At 37.6% G+C, this 19251-nt stretch overlaps 1 protein-coding gene across 1 annotated transcript; it reads right to left on the bottom strand.

Moving 5' to 3' along the window:
• Nucleotides 1-1492: 1492 nt before the first annotated feature.
• Nucleotides 1493-13867, bottom strand: mccc2 (methylcrotonoyl-CoA carboxylase 2 (beta)). Its single transcript, XM_026343113.1, has 17 exons — nt 13652-13867; nt 11900-11966; nt 11436-11520; nt 10974-11075; nt 10491-10618; nt 10074-10186; nt 9051-9164; nt 8838-8902; nt 8564-8663; nt 8370-8465; nt 7648-7720; nt 7458-7534; nt 5576-5642; nt 5172-5328; nt 4548-4662; nt 3440-3525; nt 1493-1914 (listed from the first exon to the last, which is right to left on the bottom strand). The coding sequence occupies exons 1-17, from the start codon at nt 13781-13783 to the stop codon at nt 1797-1799; spliced, it is 1695 nt and encodes a 564-aa protein (XP_026198898.1). The 5' UTR covers nt 13784-13867; the 3' UTR covers nt 1493-1796.
• Nucleotides 13868-19251: the final 5384 nt, after the last annotated feature.

The following is a 19251-nucleotide window of genomic DNA, read 5'->3' as shown; positions in this document are numbered from 1 at the left end:
GCAACTTCAGGTTTTACTTTGCTCTCTGTGATGCATTATTGATATGTTAAAGAGAAAGTCTTCCACCTTCCTGCCTCCACAGGAAGGTCAGAGATCATAATCAGTTACACAACAAAGGGGGCAGATATCTACTCAAAAACAGAACAATTCTATTAAAGACCAAGCTTATTTTTACTGTTTGACACAATTTCAGGCAGCTATTTATTCCCATCACACACAGAGTCTTATATCACATAAAGTACTGATGACATTCAAGTAAAAATGAGATTCAGACTTTTAAGATGTGTGATGTTCTACATTCCTATCACTCCGATGAAGATACGAAACAATGCAGCAAGAATAACTCGGGAAATACTCGATATACTCAAAATACTTTCTACTGAATCTCTTTCCACTCACCCCAACTGGTCGAGGCAGATGGCCGCCCACGCTGAGCCTGGTTCTGCTGGAGGTTTCTTCATCTAAAGGAGGTTTTTCCTCTTCACTGTTGCCTAATGCAATGTTAGATTTGCCATATAATTATATATTGTAAAGTCTTAAACCTTACAACCACCACCAATCAGTTTCTTTTTTATTTAACAGTATTACATCATAAATTACCAATTAATAATATAACCTTTTCAAACTAGTTTTCCACTAAATGCAGTTATTTCATTGAAATTGTGAAACAATTACTTTGCAACTATTTAGTAATTAGAGAGCTGAAATTTCCTAGGTGACCTGCTGGGTTTATGCTGTTTGGCAAAGCCTCCGACAGTGACACTTTGATGGAAGAGCATAACCAACGAACTAGCTTTAAAAACTGGTAGTACGAGGTGGTGGAGGATGTGTGTGTGTGTGTGTGTGTAGGTGGTGCGCAGACACACACCACGGCCTGAGTTATTTCTGCTCTCCCTAAGGTGAGACTCTCCACAGCCTCAGTGTACCAACCACGGTCATACACAGAGGAGCATGAAGGGCTTCCAGTTAAGCATTTTAACCAGCTGCCTCTAGAAACATGCTGCACCAAATGTTTGGCCTCAGAAAAGTCCAGTGGAGAAAAAAAATATATATATATTACTTTTTGCCAGAGTGAACTCAGATGGTCTATACCAATATGTGAGAATACCAACTGTGTGCAACATGTTCAGCTTAACTGACAAAATGGAAAAAGAGAGAGCGGGAGAGAAATATGGGTGACCAGCTGGTTATACACTCTCTCTCTCTGTGGCTCAGCTTCGCAACACAGCAGACACTGGCTGCAGCATACAATGTTTAAGACCTATTTGTAACACACTATTTGCACAATACCAGAACACCACTATAGGTTATAAAACTCATTTAGCTTGAAAAAATGTTAAAGGCATTTCCACTGTCTCTACAGACTACAGTAAGATATTAACTATTTCTGGCTAAACAGCGCCCCCATCTGAACATCACTGCTCTGATATTCCTCTCTTTCGTAGCTCTGTCACTCGGCAGCAGTAATGCTCCTGAATAGAAAGACAGCAGGTTTCACTTTTCCCATTTTTGTTTAATAAAAAACAAAAAAAACAAAACACATCCACCAAGGGAAAGTTTCGTAAGTACAGTTAGATAGAAACAGTTAAGGCGCAACTTAGCAATGGAAACGTCCCTCAACAGTTCAATCAAACATCACATCCTCAAGGTAGGAAGATTTCACTCCTTTGATTCAGCTTCTTGTTGTATAGTGTTTTTATCCTGTGTTTTAATCTGATAACCCATCAAAAGAAAACTATATAAAACTAGTACAGTATAACTCTGGTAGGTCTACAGCTGTGAAAGCTAAATGACAATTACATCCTGAACACTCCAAAACGTGTCCTCTTCACTGGTGCATTCAGTGCTGCACTGAGGCTCAGTCCCAAAACCATCCGGGTGTCCACAGGATCGATAATCCCGTCATCCCACAGCCTGTAAAAAATAAAAGAGAATTTTGTTATTGGATGTGGCATCACACATCAGCGTGCTGTCACTAAAACAGAGGGTCAAGTTTTTGTGTCATCTACTAATACACTTGTAGAGATGTTTTCCTTTTTGAAATCTGCTTTGTTGAAGCTGCATCTTATTTCCCTTCATCAACTAAGATCAAAGCATTGTCACTCACCATGATTCTAGCTCTTCTACACAATACATCAATACACGATTTTAATTAAAAGTAATATTACAACTTAGTGTATTAGAAACCAACAACCTCTTACATTTACATTCAGTCATTTGTCAAACTCTTTTGTCCAAAGTGACTGACAAGTTACAGGAGGTCTTTCCTAAGGACCCCTACTGGAGCCGCACCCAGTTCTCGTACATAAGGCAATGTTACCACTACACTATCCAGCCGCACAGCAACCTCTCACAGCAAAACACATATTCTTACTTCTTTCCACAGAATATAAACCTATCTGTACAGATGGCTGGACCTTATGTTTTCTTTATTATTTAATCACCTGATTATTATCTGTTAATAAATCAATTAATCTGTGATACAATATGAAAATTAAAAATAAAATGTAACTTTTGAGATTTAACGTTTGACAAATTAGAAGCAGCAAATGTTATTTGTGGTCAAGACACAGATTTTCATAATAGTTTCCTTTTTTTATGTCTTAATTTATAAATAGACTAATTTGTAGCTCTAATGGCTACGACAATTACTTGTTGCAGCCAAAAGTCATTAAACAATTTCGTTTTAAATGGGTTTATGCATTATTGACTGACACACTACTGAGCTTTTTGTAAAACATCTTGGTATCTCCATTTCCTGTTTGTACAATCCCAACAATAAATGTGTTAATAGCTTCTATTCATAGAGACATCCACATAGAGACATCTTTCAGGCAAGACTTTTCTTGTTAGACATCTTGCACATTTTAGCATTTGTATATCTGAAATCCTGTTGATGTCATGTGCCTTGGGAACCTTGATTATTCTCTTTTTTTATATGCATTGATAATTGTAGTAATTGGAATCATGTAAAAACAATATTATAAACACACAATTTTCCACTATATTGTTGTTTGTACGATCTCCACGTATGCTCAGGCTGTGTGCTCTGCCTACATACAGCATGAAAGAAGCCCTCAGGACTTAATGAAAAGCAAAGATGGTTCAGATTAGCAAAACACCACGACGTGTAATGGAGATTAAATACACATGAAACACATCACAGAAACCCTCCTCATGCATGAAGACTCTTCCCCGTAGTCTCTCAGCTCTTAGAAAAGCAGCATCACACTAAGTATTGATTGATTGCATAGCCAATGCTGGTGGCCTCTTTGCAATCCACCTCTGTCCATTCCTATATAGCAAAACAAGAGAACATTTCCTCTCGGCACCATTGCACAACACTGCTTTGACATTCTGACATTATAAACTGCATGTTAGTATCTCTTTTGGAGAGGAAATGGAAATACTAATATCCAGTGCCTCAGTCATAACTTGCCTGGCGCTGGCGTAGTACGGGCTGCCTTCCTCTTCAAACCGCTGCACTATTGGTGCCTTCATTGCAGCTTCCTGCTCTGCTGTGAACTGTGAATAAATCAGTGAAACAAAAGAAATAGTGGGTTTGCTAAAGTAACTCTGCGAAGGAACTAAAGTGCCTAAAAAAACTATAATGATTATTATAACCTCCATAAAGTTATGATTTATTGCAGGACGGTTGCATCAGACTGCATCAGTTTTTGAAGACCAAAAAGCTATCAAGTGCACATTTTATCATTAAAGGCAGTAAAACAAAACCATTTTCTAAGATCCAATGCAAAGCCATTTCCTCAACTAATCCCATCATACAGGCAATACAGGAATTGTTTACCCATCTTTTTTTCCTGTCAAAATGTACCCACGTTGAACTGAGGAGCATATCATTTATCCTACGAATTTAAATTTGCTACAAGCTAACCCTGAGTGCATTGTTTGGTCACAGGTGAGTGTTTAGCAAAACTTTTGTTTGGTTGGAGTTTATTCATAGCGATATCCAATCCCGTCAAAAGGAAATATGTCACGTCACACAAGATAAAGAAGCACTAACTACTGATCTTTGTGATGGCAGCAGAAATGAGTGAGCAATTTAGTTTTGCATGGTACTCCTGACTACATCTAGAAAAGGCTCATAGCTTTTAATCAGTGTTAAAATGTGAGTAAGTACAAGTAAAATAAAATAAATTTAAAATGTATTAAAACAAATAACCCATAATTAGATTTTTATTGCTAGATACGGTTGAGCCATCTTTAACATCACGGCTTGAAATGCCTACAATGGGAGCAATGATGTGAGGTGTCGATCTGAAGCTATTTATGCACTCTTAATACACCCGTAACAGCATACCTGACACAGTTTAATTACAGCCATTTGATGACTGCACTATTCAGGATAAATCATCACTGTGACACTTAACACTGATAGAATTTTATCTTTGTATAAGTGCCATGTCAAACCATTACTGAAAGAAATGCGTCTTTCATAATGTTTATGCTTTTGGCAGCAAACTCACCAAAGCTAATTTAAGCCTTTCCAGTAAAGCACAGATGGGAAGATTAATATGAATCATTACCTCTTTTCCCTCACGTGCCCTCTGATCCTTAGCGATGGTAGCCAGGACGGTGGCTGCCTGCTCACCACCCATTACTGAGATTCGAGAATTTGGCCACATGTACAAGAACTGAGGGCTGTGAGACAAAGAACACGGAAATCTCATTTTGCTTGTGTTGGCTGTGCCAGAATATGCACCTAAACAAATCACAACTGCAGTTAAGCATTGTTTAAAGAGGACAGGCTGAGTACTTAGGTAACACTAACCCAAAAAGTCACAGCATACATTGTCCAAAAAAATACAATCAACCAGTAGTACTATTACTACTCCATTGTAAAAGTTGTGTTATGTTCTTTGTGGATCCAAAATTGCCCCTTAAGGAAAACATATAAATTACCATAAGTGATACATTTTAAATAGGGTCAGTTGGGGAAACATCTCTCTGGTTCTGCTGCATTTATTTTTATTGTCCCACAAACTCTACAGCCTGAACAGTACACTCAAACTTTCTCCAAACATTTGAGGCACAGATAAGATCTACATAATCTTGTGACAGGTCATGGCCAGACTTTCATTTTGTTCATCTCCAATTTTGCTGGTGCTTTCTTTTCTTTCAACACAAACCACTGATGACTTTCTTAATACCTGTAGGCTCTACCGCACATGCCATAGTTTCCTGCACCGTAAGAGCCTCCAATGATAACAGTAATCTTGGGTACTTTGGCACAGGCAACTGCGGTTACCATCTTAGCTCCGTCTTTGGCAATTCCTCCTGCTTCATACTCTCTACCCACCATGAAGCCTGAGATGGAGAGAAGAGATTGCAAACAAAAAGTGGGTTGACTTTGCAAGTGTGTATGTGTTATCAACTCAAGGGAGTAAGTCTGTGTGGGTTAAAAATAAATCATGAATAGATAAATAGATGATCGTCTGACAGAAGTGAAAGAAAATATAACAAAGGAAACAAGAGAAAGCAACAACTGTGCCACAGAATAAAGTCTTAGATGTCAACAACCACAAAACCTCAGATATTAAGAACTCCCACTGACCTGTTATGTTTTGGAGAAAAATAAGCGGAATGTTTCGTTGGCAACATAATTCGATGAAATGCGTTCCCTAGAAAGAAGCGGGGTATTCAATAAATCTGGTGCAACATTGAAGAAAAACTGCGCAGGGGAAAATATACAGATGTCTACTATCTCTACCTTACATTAAAACGACAGGCTGGTTATCATTTATTTATCTTGGGATCTCAATATATAAACAATATACACTATTAAATGGACTGTCAACAGAAACACCTGTGTAAATATGTACATGAATATATTCAAAGCACACAAGGGTACAAAGTGAACTATTTGAGGTTCTCTGGGTGACTGCACACTGAGACTAGGCTGTCTGGATTTCTTGTTGATATTGTGGTTTCACAAATAGCTGGGAACTTGCAAAATGTTGCCTTAACTCCTTAAGTGAGCAATTTGTAAGACATCTAGTAAACAAAAGAAATACAGGCTAAAATTCACAAGTTCTTCATGTTCATAAACCACTCTCTAAGAGTGTGTCTTGTGATCACAGACAAAACCAGTCTGGTTGGGAGGGAGGTCATCTGGCTTCACAATGGCTTTGTACTTGCTAGACTATGCATTGAATACGAAGAAGCCGAATGGTCTTCAATTTCGCCAAGAAATTGCAGCACAACACAGAGCTGCCAGAAGCGACTGCACAGGCAAACGAGCACAAAGGCTGCGCGCCGTGAAGAGACGCCTCATTTCCATATATTTTGTATTGCTGAATTACTCAGGTGTTTTCTTTATTTTGGCAGTTACTTCTACTGGCTTTCTTTCTGTGAAGCAGCATGCCTTGCACTCCAAAGTGTAAATAGAAGCCAGAGACAATGAGAAAGATGGATGCCTATTAGAAACTGTCACTTGGTGAAAAATGATCCATCAGTTTGCTCCCAAATGTGTGAATAACAGCAGAAATCTAATCTTTTCTATGCTGGTTCTCCTTTTCACAAACACAAACGCCTGTAAAAGCTGTTGGCAATTTAACAGTTACCATAACAGAAGCCTGGGCATGTCTTAAGTGATGACAACATGTCTCAAAAAAGCATCTTGAAATGCAGGTGCTGTATTGATATTTCTTGGATATGCTCTGCAAGCTTGTCTGTTCCACATCTCTGTGTCAGTCCCTTTCAACAGTAATTACATTTATCTGATAACCAGTGCTCATACTGTCATATTGAGATCACACATAAAAAAAATAACTAAAAAAAAAGCTCTCCAGCTCAAGCTTGTAATCTAATTCAAAATGTGTTTGAAAAACTTATTACTCTATAATCACAAATTCAGCTCCTCATCTTTCCTAAGCCTGTGTAAAGTTCAGCTCCGTTCATGGCTGATTGGCTCACAAATTAAGTGAATTACACTAAATGAAAATTATGATTGTCCCTTGTCCATGGTTTCTGAATGCTATGTTATTACAAAGCCATTCATCAGAGTGCTCATGAGATGGTCCAGACAAGTCCAATTTGTGAGCTTATTGTGTGAAAGAAACTCTGTGGTTTGACAGTGAAGGGTCAGTACAAACCATCTATGAAGAATAAAACCCCTCAAGACAGAAACATTGGTAAGCAGCAAATCTCTGTGGAGCATGCTATCTGAACTGTTTTAGTATTTTTGATTAAGTCCTTGACATTTTCAGAAGCACATAACCAGTAAAATGTTCACTCACTCTCTGATGAGACTTTGCTTTTTATACAGCCTGAACGCAGTTTGTGTTCACAAAAGTTACACAAATTGTGCACAGTCTGAACTTTTTGTTAGTTTTGTTAGCACATATTTAAACCTCTGTATGTACACAGGTCTTAGAAATATAATGTAGAAAACACCTTTAACATGTCAATAATTTGTCAGTATAAAGAATATTTACCTTTTTCGCAGACTCTGAAAACAAGACACCATTGTTGCCAATAATGCCAACAGGGTAACCAAATATTCTTGCAAATCCTGAAGAAGTAGATATCAGAAATCAAAGGGTGAGGTTGCCATACTCCAGCTGAGAGAAAAAAACAGTCACATTTCTTTGTGCTCCAGAAATGGGAAAATAATTATTTACATACCTGTAACAAGTGTGTCTCCATAGAAAGCCTTGAACTCGTCAAATTTACTGCCATCCACAATTCTAGCTATGACCTGCCATCAAATAAATTTGACAAAGTTATAAAAGCCAACAACTAAACTGGTGAAAAAAACAGAGCCAACTTGTGTACCAAGTGAGTTAGTTGTGGGTGCACTGTGTTGAAAAAGGCTGTTAGGGTTGAAAAACTCCTGTCAGTTGCATCTTAAATGGACTGCCAATACTGCTCTACACTACAAAGTGTGACATCTTAGAGTTAGCAGTAATTCTTGCTCCTGGGTTTACATCAACAATCAAAGGCATAGGCTTTACACCAAATGAGAATCTCTGGTAAGCCCTGTCAGAGGGAACAAAAACGATGACTCAACTCCTGATAAATGAACTGTAAAAGAGTAGAGCGCAGTGTTTCTATGTTCTATAAGTCTTCTTTTCTGACAGCTGATAAATCTGCTTTAACTAACGCTTTAATTATTGCTCTGCTTAATGCACATTGAACAGGGGTACAATCATGGCAAAGTAACATCACTGATTTTAAACTGATGATGTTTTTGTTACTACTATGTAGTAGTAACAAAAACATGTTGTTGAAAAGCTTTAGATAATAGTGGTGCCATGTTCAAACACTTCTGGAAAAAAAGAGGCATGTACAGCCTGTAACCTTTTATCAATCTGAATCTGATTTGTAAGCGGGAAGTGGAAAAATACCTCTTTGACATCAAAGGTGCGTTTCAAGTTATCTCCGACTATGCCATAAAGTTCATCTGCAGGGTATAGAGGAGCTTCAGTAGGTTCTGTGGTGACCTGAAGAGTTTAAGGAACATCATCAACGGAAAGTGCACACACAATAATTTGATCAACAATATAATATCATTATTGGTGATAATTTGTGTCGGGCTTGCCTCAATATTTTTCCTGTAGTTTAGGCTTCGCACTGTCTTTCTTGCCAAATGGAGCGCATGGTTATCGTCCAAAGCATAGTGATCTGTCACACCAGATTTTCTGTAAAATAGGCAACAAATCAATCACTCTGAATTTCCAATGTATAAAATTCCCTTAATAAACAATTGCAGTATGAATTTGTTTGTCCAAAAATACTGCTTAAATCTGTAAAAATGCTTTAAAGGCATTTTGCAAATTTTGTTTTGTTAAAACAAGGACAAGAAAATTTCATACTTGCAGTGAAGATCAGCACCACCAAGATCCTCTGCAGAAACTTCTTCCCCTGTGGCAGCTTTGACCTGTCAAGACAAAGTTTCTCAAAACAAACTGAAACAATAGACACCGCTTCATTATAAAGTCAAAACACCTAAAATGATATGCCACTGGAAAGAGACATCTAGTGTTTAAAGTTATGCTCATTATGACTGTAATGGAATATTAGCAAACCAGTGGAGGCCCTCCGAGGAAAATGGTTCCTTGCTTGCGCACAATGATGCTTTCATCTGCCATAGCTGGTACATACGCTCCTCCAGCAGTGCAAGAGCCCATCACAACAGCAATCTGAAAGAGTGAAAAAAAAGTGTGCAACATTAAGGATCAACGAACTGCACTGGCAAGGAAGAAAAGCTCTAACATCAAATGAAAGACTGTGTATTAAATGTGCATCAACAATAATGTAACCCATTTACTCTAAGGACCACTTAGCTTCAATAGTTTGTACCTTCACACTTGATTGATTAAGTATGAATTCAGATTCACTCTTCAGATTCTAAACTGTATCATGCGCCTGCCTTTACAGGCACTTTTGTATTCTCAGTGCTTCGGGTCCTTGAATTTTAATTTGTAATACAGCAATCGAGTGGTAAATCTGGCAGTAACGCTAAACATGGTTAGGAAAAACAAACTCAAAAAAGAAGAGATGCCACAGAAGAAAAAGCCCCAAAGCATGAATTAATGGGCATTCTGGCTGGTGAAGATCTATGTACATATTCAGCTGTGTTTATCTCCTGGGGAGATGTGAGTGCAAGACCTGAGTTCTCTACAGCACCCATCGCATTTATCCGCTCTCACCCAAACATCCTTGCTTTTGTTTTGTATTCAAATACATGGATATCTCTTCTACAACAGTCAATACCAAGATGGATTTCAGTTGCTTAGAGATAATGAAAAGACAAATAACGTACAGCAGTGCAGCTCATTTAAATGTACCTCCCTTTATCTTTGTTCTCTGTTATCATTTTTCAGACAAACCTTCCCTTTTTCCAAAGAACCGCGGGTTCTGTGGAAATCAAAGGTATCAAGGGAACACCGTTTAGAATAATTAATAATTTAAGTATAATATTATTATTATATTATACTTATATTATATTATAATTATTATACTTTCCAAGATAACACCAATAAGCTATGTTAGAAGACAGTGACTGAGAGGAGACAAACTAATTATTATCAACCAAACATAAACTTCACCTGTGCTATTCCCTCTGATGACAGTGTGGCCTGGTTGTAGAAGATGCGCCCAAAGTGATCCCTGTCTGGAAAGACGTCTGCCTGTCTCGGTAAATTTGCTCCTCCAGAATCCACTGAGAAAAAGAAGAATATCAGGATATTTAGAGAACTCATGATTATTCTTAATATGTCATCTGTATTTTTCCCACTGGCATCTTTGACCAAGTTAGTAGATTGAATAAACTACTGTGTAAATGCTCATTTAAGAGAGCTGATATTACATATTCCTATTTATCTCATGTATACTTTTAATTCTGGTGATAGAATTGAAAAGTTATTTCAGTTTTTCCTTCAATGGTAGGTAAATCATCCTTGCTTTAGCCGTAAAATACAATACAACACAATACAAAAAACTTTTACAAATACCGAACTACTCACCTAAGTAAATGCAAGGCAAGTGGTTCTCCTTTGCTATCTCTTGTGCACGAAGGTGTTTCTTCACTGTAATTGGGTAGTATGTTCCCCCTTTGACAGTGGCATCATTTGCAACAATAACACATTCCACCCTATGAAAGGTAAAAAATATATTATATTGATATTATGCACTTTGAGCAGTGAACTGAAAAACTGTGAGAATAGAAATTAAACAAAAGCCAATTACAAATCGCTACAATTAAATTAACAAGCCATGTAATTATCACAAACTCCACCACTTTAAATGTAGAAAAAGAAAATACAATTCATTGGATTAATCTGTGAAAGATTAACAGATGTTAATAAAAAAGTGATGCCTGCACACTACAAGTCACAAAACATTCAGAAGGTCCTAATACGAAGGTCCAACTCTCACAAAGCATTGCAGTAGTCCCATACTTATACATGTGTTAATTACTTCCACACAGTTAAGCAGGTAACACCTACCCTGAAACACGCCCAATCCCTGTAATTATACCGCCTGCTGGGACTTCCTCTTTTCCATACAATTCATATCCTGCAAACTGTGAGAATTCCAAGAAGGGGGTTCTACAAAAAAGAAATAAAAATAATCATGTTAGACAGTTAATTTTAAAATGGAAAGTTAAAGTGGACTTGCTTAAAATGTATGTTGGTATGTTTATATTGTGTTCAGTGTTTTATGCATGTAGTGTTTTAAGCATATGGCAATTTTAGGGGTCCACAGTAATCTGGCAGTAATGTTCTCTTCCATTCTTTGCTCTTGGTTACAAGAAAATGTGTACAGCATCAGATATTAGAAGTATCTGCACCATGCCTGAGTAATGACGTCAAACCTGAGCACTACAAATTTTATTCCTCTGGCCTGCTGGCTATGAGTCAGCCATGATTTTAAAATTCAAAACCAAAGGTGCAAGTAAATGATACTACCCTGGATCCGTCAGCCTGTCTATACGCTCTCTAGGTAGGAGTTTCCCACGAGACGTATGAAGTCTTCTGGCTTTTTCTCCCCCGCCTACATTAATAAAAATAAACAGTACATTAATAAACATTATGGTGACTCTATGGACAGTGTTGATTTTTGACTGATTAGCATGGATAGAGTGTAGATCCTAAACCAAACTACAAATCTAGCCCTACTTAGATCTATACCCAAGACTTAAAAATGAGACATTTGTTATTATTAGGCAATTCACTAAACGGTATTTGTACGTGTGAGAACAGGCCCATGAAACTTTTAAATTAGTTAGAACAGACAGGAGTGTGCAGACAAATTTCCTCAGAAGTGTTTCATCCAGATTGACTGAACACTGACACTAATGTGCACTGTTGAAATAGGATGGAAGAGGGAAGAACTTAGTTTAGTGAATAATCCATCATGCATTCACACCTACCTAATTTTATCTTCTCTGTCCGGCATTTCAGTTGATCAACAAGAATTTGCATTCGCTCATAATTCTCCTGAAAAATAAGAAAAGACAAATATAACGAGATAGGTAAAGTTGGCTGCTGTAACTTAATACAAACAGGCTGGTAAAAAAAAGAAAAGAAAGAAATCATTACCTTCACTTTTTTTATTTTTAATGAATCTAATTAACATTTTGCATCAAGCTATGCTGAGTTCCCCATAATGACAAAACAGAAACATAATGTTTTGCACAGCAGAGAGTTTCACATACACTTGAATTTGTGTATTAATTGCTTATCTCTTTATTCTGCTAATAACAGAAACACATTGTTAATATTTAGTCAAAGACCAGTGTCTTTAACTTGAAGCACCTGGTATTTGGAGCTTGTAATAACACCCAATTAATGTCTGAGTGGGTGAGCATCATGGCAGCAATTTTCCATTACAAAAAAGGAAAAAATTATGATAATAGACTAATTAAACCGTTAAGGTCAGCTACTAGATCATTTGCCTTTCAGAAGTTTACTACCTCCTGAATACACTGTTATCAAACTGCGGTTGTCAAGAGGAAGTGAAAAAGGTCAAGAACCTGGCTGCAGTACCACTGATTTGATTCATTATCTTTACTGCTTATCCCATTAAAGGGATAGGGAACAACGATTACGTTATGATTAACGCTCACATTCACAACTACAGGGTGAATTCAGAGTCACCAATTAATAAAGTGTGTGCTTTTGGATTGTAGGAGGAAATTGGAGCAACCAAAGGAAACCCACACAGGTGAAGAGAGAATATCTACACAGAAATTCAACGGCTGGTCAACAGTTATGAACCCAGAACATTCATGCTGCGATGTGGGAGTACTAAACACTCCCTCACCATGCTGCCTTCATCTCCACACTCTTAACACACAGATAATATGTCTGTAGTGCCACCCAGTGAGGTTTTTTGGCGTTGCTTCAGTGAGAATTAATTTGTGATCTGTTACCTAAAACTGCATAAAACCCCTAATAATAATACAAATAGATTGCATTTTATCCTACCTTGGCCCTAATGTTTTTTCTATATTTTATTGTTGTTTTAGTAATAAGCACTGCTGCTGTCTAAGTGATTGTTTTGAAAATATGTAATTTGCAAATTACATATTTTATTTATTTTAACAGAAAAGAAGGAAATCTCGCTAATTCCCTCAAATTAATTTAATTAAGTACACATACAAATGGAAAAACAAAACTGTAACTGTGCTATGTATTACAATTTGAACCTGATCTGTGCAGCACAGACGCAGCTGTTCAATGTCTTAACTCTAAAAGATGATTGTGATGCAAAGAAATGTGCAATTTTATCCCAATAACATGAGCTGGCGGAATTCATAACCAGCAGAAGTCTTAGCATTTATTATTTAGTTATGTTATATAGAGCAAACGCTCAGTTTAGCTGCTGAAACCTGCAGGAAAAGTGATGAAGGCAGCTGTCAGGCTGCAGAGGTGAAAGCTCAAGGCTTTGACCTCTTTTAGCCAGACAAGTGGCCAGAATTAGCTCCTGTGTAGATGAAGGATTAAACCAACTATACTCCACACGCACTGCAACATGATCTGACCGCTGCTGTTTTGAGAAACCTCTTCTCAGCTAGTTGACAGATCACGTATCGATGGTTGAGAGTCAACGTTGACATTAGCAGCAAGTGACGTGACGCTACAGTACAGTGCTAGCTGACGTTAGCAACAAGCTAACCTACCTGAAATTCAGAAGATTGTTTGTCCGGCTCAGAACCAAGTCGAGCGACTTTATCAGCATAGTAAGGCCTTGTGCAGGCCACAGGTACAGTCCGGCAACGAAGCACCCACGGTCTGACTGTCCGCAGAAACATTTTGTTTCTCACGTTAAACTAAACTTGCAACTGCTAGCTTGCTACTGCTAGCTAACCTAGCAGTGAGCAGTCTTCTTCTGTGGTTAGTAGTTTATGGCCCCACACCGCCACCTGCTGTTCGTGTAAACTACCTACACCACAGTCAGTAACATCCTGTGTGCTGTGCAAAGCTTTGAGCTACATATGCTCTAATCATGTTTCCAGGCTCTGTGTAGAAATTGCATCATGTCAGGGTAGTGTTTCAAAAGAATGAAAACGATTCTGTATTTCAATCAGCATTTCCTTTCTGAGATGAGGCAACAATAAGAAATTAGTTCAAACATGATTATGAGGACGCAGCAGTTTGTCTCGTCTAAATGTTGCCATCAGTTGAATTGAGTCCAATGAAAATCACTGACATACAGCTTATGGGTAAATCCATGATGTTAAGATCAGGGATCTGTGGGGGGTCATATCTTGTGGGGTGTGATTCTTTAGAAGAGAAGAGAATAATCTAAATATGTTAAACTGTTCATAATATTGTAATAAACTCAAGTATAAATGACACATATATTTTATTCCCAAATTAAGTACTGAACAACCACACCTCTATTTTATTTTCAACAAAAATAAAATGCAAATGTCATCGTCCATATTCATAAGATCTTTGTGACCTGCACATGTAGAAAACAACATGTTTTAAAGCCTTCAAATTTAGGTGAAGTTGCGGTGAAAACAAGGATGATAGGCAGATCATCATTACGTATGTCAAAGCTGCCACCATGTGGATTGTTAACAGCACTGCACCATTGAAAACAGTGCGTTCACATGTGTCCAAAGTCTACATATTTTCCATCATAACCTTAAATTGTCACTGGTTAATATGTCATTTCAGAAATCTTCAACAAAGGTTATTATAAAAGGTTATATTAAATGACGTTGATGTTGGACAAAAAAACTAAATTCAAATAGAAAAAAAGAGTAAAATTAATTTGTTGATCTATTTGACTGCATATAAATTTGCTTTTAAGACTCTCAGTTGTATTAGTAGTTATTCTGACTTATCATAGGTCAAAGAGAGCATCTCTATCCTGCCATGCAATGGAATAATTCAATGTATAACATATATTTGTTAAGAGTCTCACTAAAGGTGTGTGTGTGTGTGTGTGTGTGTGTGTGTGTGTGTGTGTGTGTGTGTGTGTGTGTGTGTGTGTGTGTGTGTGTGTGTCAGATCCATCATATTGTAGTGATATATAATACCATTAATCAACAGCCTCCTCACAATGTGTAGACTGAAATGTCTCTTTCACTGTAAAATGCTAGAGTAACACTGAAACTGATGCAGAGAAAAGGCCCTGTCTCCTTTAGAAATGGGAACTAAAGTTGGTTTTAAGTGGAAATCAGAGTTAGCCTAAAAGCTTCAAAAAGCACCTCTTCTGACCTGAGTGCTTTATTCGAGGTAGAGTACGTTTGGCAGAGTATAAGCTGAAGAGCATTCAAACCAAGAGCTTTTAGTTCATTTGGTTTTAAGAGGCCTTTCTCCTCCAACGCTTCCACCTATTCTATCAGCATGCATAGTCCATGTCCATGACCTCCACTCAAATGGCTGCTCCTGTTTTCTTAGGAAATATACAATCCTCCACTCTCCGCGTGAACCTAAACCCTCTCACTCATCCAGCTCTCTCTACTTTGCCGTGACCCTTGAACCCTTCTCACTGCCACAGCAGTGAAGTGACAGAATAGATGTAGAGCCATGAAAAACCTCTTAAAAGTAAAAAAAAAAAAAGAAATAAAATATTTTGATGATTGGGGATTGAGTACAGGAAAGTGGTTGAATAGCATGCATGGGTTTAGATGAAAAACAATGAAGAGCAAGGCATTCTGACGTGCAATTTATGGAAAAGCAAAAGGTCGGACAAGGTCTTTGACCAAGTCTCTGGGAATGTAAAGCAGTATCAGGGATTTCTGGAAATAGTTAGGGTTAGGGTTATGTATTGTAATGAGATTATGATAAAAAATAATTTTGTAATACATTTTTCTAGTGTTTTAGTGTTTAAATGTACAGTACACACAGTTTGACCACATTGAAACAAAGATGTGAAATATTTTGACTTAGTCATGTGCTCAAGTGCTCCTATCAAGGCATTCACATTAGCTCATTTCATTCAGCATAATAAGAAATAGACATGTCAATTTGTAGTTTACAGACATATTCATCTGCACAGACTGTCTTTAGGATTCCAGGGTATCAAACCACAATGCTGTGTTTTTAACCTCATGCATCACACACTGTCAAATAAAAGGTTCCACTGAACTTAACATGATGGTTGTGTTCGAAGTCAAGTCATCTTTAACAGTCTGAATGATGAAGACGCCAGACGACACCCACTTGCCTTATGGGAAGTGTAGGAAGCAGCTTGGTTGATACTGCAAGCTAAAAGTTTATTACTGTATGTCTCAGTCTCTGCATCAATTTTGACCATTCATTTCAAGTCCTACATATTTTTAGTAGAAGAATATCAGTGGCAACACAATAACTATTAAGTAAATCAAAAGATGCCCAATTTTATAATAGCCACCTATTTAACACTGTGAAACATGTTTAATGCAATAATTGCTGTTTGGGTGGGACTGTACAAAGTAAAGCTGCTGCTCAGATGCAGGTTACAGAGCAAGGCAATTCTCAACTCTCTCTCTCTATCTCTATCTCTCTCTGTCTCTCTCTCTCTCACACACACACACTGTCTGACACACACACACACACACACGCTCAGCTGAATTCTCTCATCCTTCCCTTTTTGGGAAGAGATAATGATGCTCGTTTCACAGCTCAAAGGAGTCATTAATGTGTGACACAGCCTTGAATGTAGGATATCAAAGCACCACAGAGTGCACCCCCCTCACACCCACTAACGGGCACAACCTCGTTAAGACGGTGGAGACATGAATTAATCATCAGTCCACCCTGTAACAAGGGAGGAAATTGTTGCAAGAAATGTCCCTTTGAATTGCTTGTAAGTATAAAGCCCCTTACAAATCTTTCATCTCATTACAGGATCACTGTCAAATTTACTTTGCCAGATAAGCTGATGGACATGCTCCCTCCTATGTGCTCTCATCCAATCTCTTTCACAGATGTGATGGGACAGGCAAGGTGAAAAATGGAGGAGATGAAAATTATTAAGTCAGATATGAGAAGGACAGATTTGTGTGAGTTCAAATGCAATACAAGACCATAAAAAATACTAAGAGCCTTATAGCTGTGACATAACCCTATTAAAAATACACTGAAGTACATTCCCAATAACATAACCTGTCCCTCCAAATACCAAAGGAACAAATCTCTTTTCACATGAATTACATCTCATGACTTTAATCTTCCCAGTGTACAAAGATGCATTTTAGCAGAATGGGCGGAACTGCCAGAAATGCACTTTCATCCTCAAGACCCATTAATGTGAATAGGTCAGCAGAAATGCAAGCACTCTGATAAAGTCATGCTTTAAAACGCCACACTGAGAAATTAGTCTATTGTGTTTGCTGTTTGTTTGTTTGCTGTTATAATGTGATTTGACTTACTCACTTTTGTCTGAGAGCTGTGTCTCTGATTCTGGGTTATAAAGTAAAGTCTTGCACTTGGCAGGAATTATTAAGTTGCCTGGAGTGTGCTGTTCTTCCCAACCTTTGCAAAAACTATAAAAAACATCTCTTATTGTGAAGAGATGATGTAGCAATTCATATTTTTTATTTAAGTGGAAAAAAGTGCAGTTCCAGAGGTAATTGTCCCTTTTGTGCAGAATACAAAGGAATAAAAGAGCAGAGATACACTGCAGCATATCCACTGCTGTCTCCACTGGGATTTTGTGTATCCCATCAGAAAATAACTAGTGATTTTAAGCTCAGCTGAGATTTTATGATCAAAGCACAATATGGCCACTGGAAAGGAACAATTGTTGTTCACTAAACCCCCCATTTCTCTCATGAGGTTTGGTTAAAAAAAAATCTAATAGCAGCCACAAATATTGTTATGCCAAAAGAAAGAACACTTGCAAAATGATTTAATCTGTCTTTAGGGGATGTCCGTCTTTTAGCATGCTCACTTCACACAATCAAAACTAATTGGTGATATCAAATTAGAATAAAATTATTGGATGCTATTTTGATTTATTGTTAATTTATATAAAGTCGACGATAATATTTTGAGCATTTTTATAGATAACGTTTAGCACTGAGCTTCATGTTCTTCGATTTGCGCTATGCTAAAAATGGCAGTGACAATGGGATGGCAATGTGTATGTGTCTACCACTGTGGCCTGAGATATCTCAACAATTGGAATTAATGGATTCATTTGAAGATTAGTATAGACGTTCATGATTCTCGGAGGAAGAGGCCTGCAGATTTTCCACACTTGCAGAGTTTCCTCATGCTGGCACTATAAGAATATTCTGGAAATAGTTCACTTATAATAAGATTATGTCAAAATTAATTTTGTAATATAATTTTCTAGTGTTTTATACATCTTTCAACTGTACAGTATGCACAGTTTCACCATGTGCTCCTATCAAGGCATTGCCCATTAGCTAATTTTACAGCATATTAAGAATAAGACATGTCAATTTGTAGTTACAGACATATATTCATCTGCACAGGTTGTTTTTAGGATTCCTGGGTATCAAACCAACAATGCTGTGTTTTTCCCTCGTGTATCACAAGCTGTCACATAAAAGGTTCCACTGAACTAAACATGATGGTTGTTTAAACGTGTGTTTGAAGTCAAGTCGTCTTTAACAGTCTGAATGATGAGGAAATCATGCAGAAAAGGTGCATGGCAGTCGCCACCCACTTGCCTTATGGGAAGTGTAGGATGCAACTGCGACTGGAATAAATGGATTCCTTTGAAGATTAGTATAGACGTTTATGATTCTCCGAGGAAGAGGCCTGCAGACCTCGGTGATTCCAAAAGTCAGCAGAGTTTCCTCATGCTGGCACTATGAGAAACACCAGGGGCCACGTCAAGGCTGTCATTTAGCAATCCTTTTACTCTTTTCAAACCATGATCAGCTTTATTTTATTAATAACATTGGATTAAATAATCTTGATTCATGACTTAATGTTGTTTATTAACTAAGGCTAGCATTAAAATGACCCTGTTTGGGTACATAGTGGTAATTCTCAAACAATATCCTGCAAACCAATTTAAGTAAGGTTATTGCCTACATGTTAGCACACTGACATTACCATTTAACTTGAAGCACTGCTGTGCCTAAGTATAGCCTCGCAGAGCCACTAACATGGCTTTAGACTCTTGTTCAGTGCTTTTGTGTTCTAAAGAAAAGCTTCACATACAGCACTTGTTTTGAACTGCGGTAATTATTCACTCTGTCGCATCCATAATCCTCTTCCAGAGTGTGCTGTCAGTCCTCTGAAACAGTGAATTAATTAAGAGTGATTCTGAAGTTAGCAGAGTATTGTAATGGTTCTGTAAAGT

This window comes from Anabas testudineus, chromosome 9, assembly GCF_900324465.2.
Source record: "Anabas testudineus chromosome 9, fAnaTes1.2, whole genome shotgun sequence".
Classification (NCBI taxonomy): Eukaryota; Metazoa; Chordata; class Actinopteri; order Anabantiformes; family Anabantidae; genus Anabas; species Anabas testudineus.
This window is presented reverse-complemented; position numbering and strand designations above follow the sequence as displayed.

Coding starts and splice junctions, on each gene's coding strand:
- mccc2 (XM_026343113.1), bottom strand. CDS start 13,783: ATGTTTCTGCGGACAGTCAGACCGTGGGTGCTTCGTTGCCGGACTGTA. Junction 5,329..5,575: donor TTTTCTCCAAAACATAACAG/GTCAGTGGGAGT, acceptor TCTCCATCTCAG/GCTTCATGGTGGGTAGAGAG. Junction 1,915..3,439: donor CCGTACTACGCCAGCGCCAG/GCAAGTTATGAC, acceptor TATTTTTTACAG/GCTGTGGGATGACGGGATTA.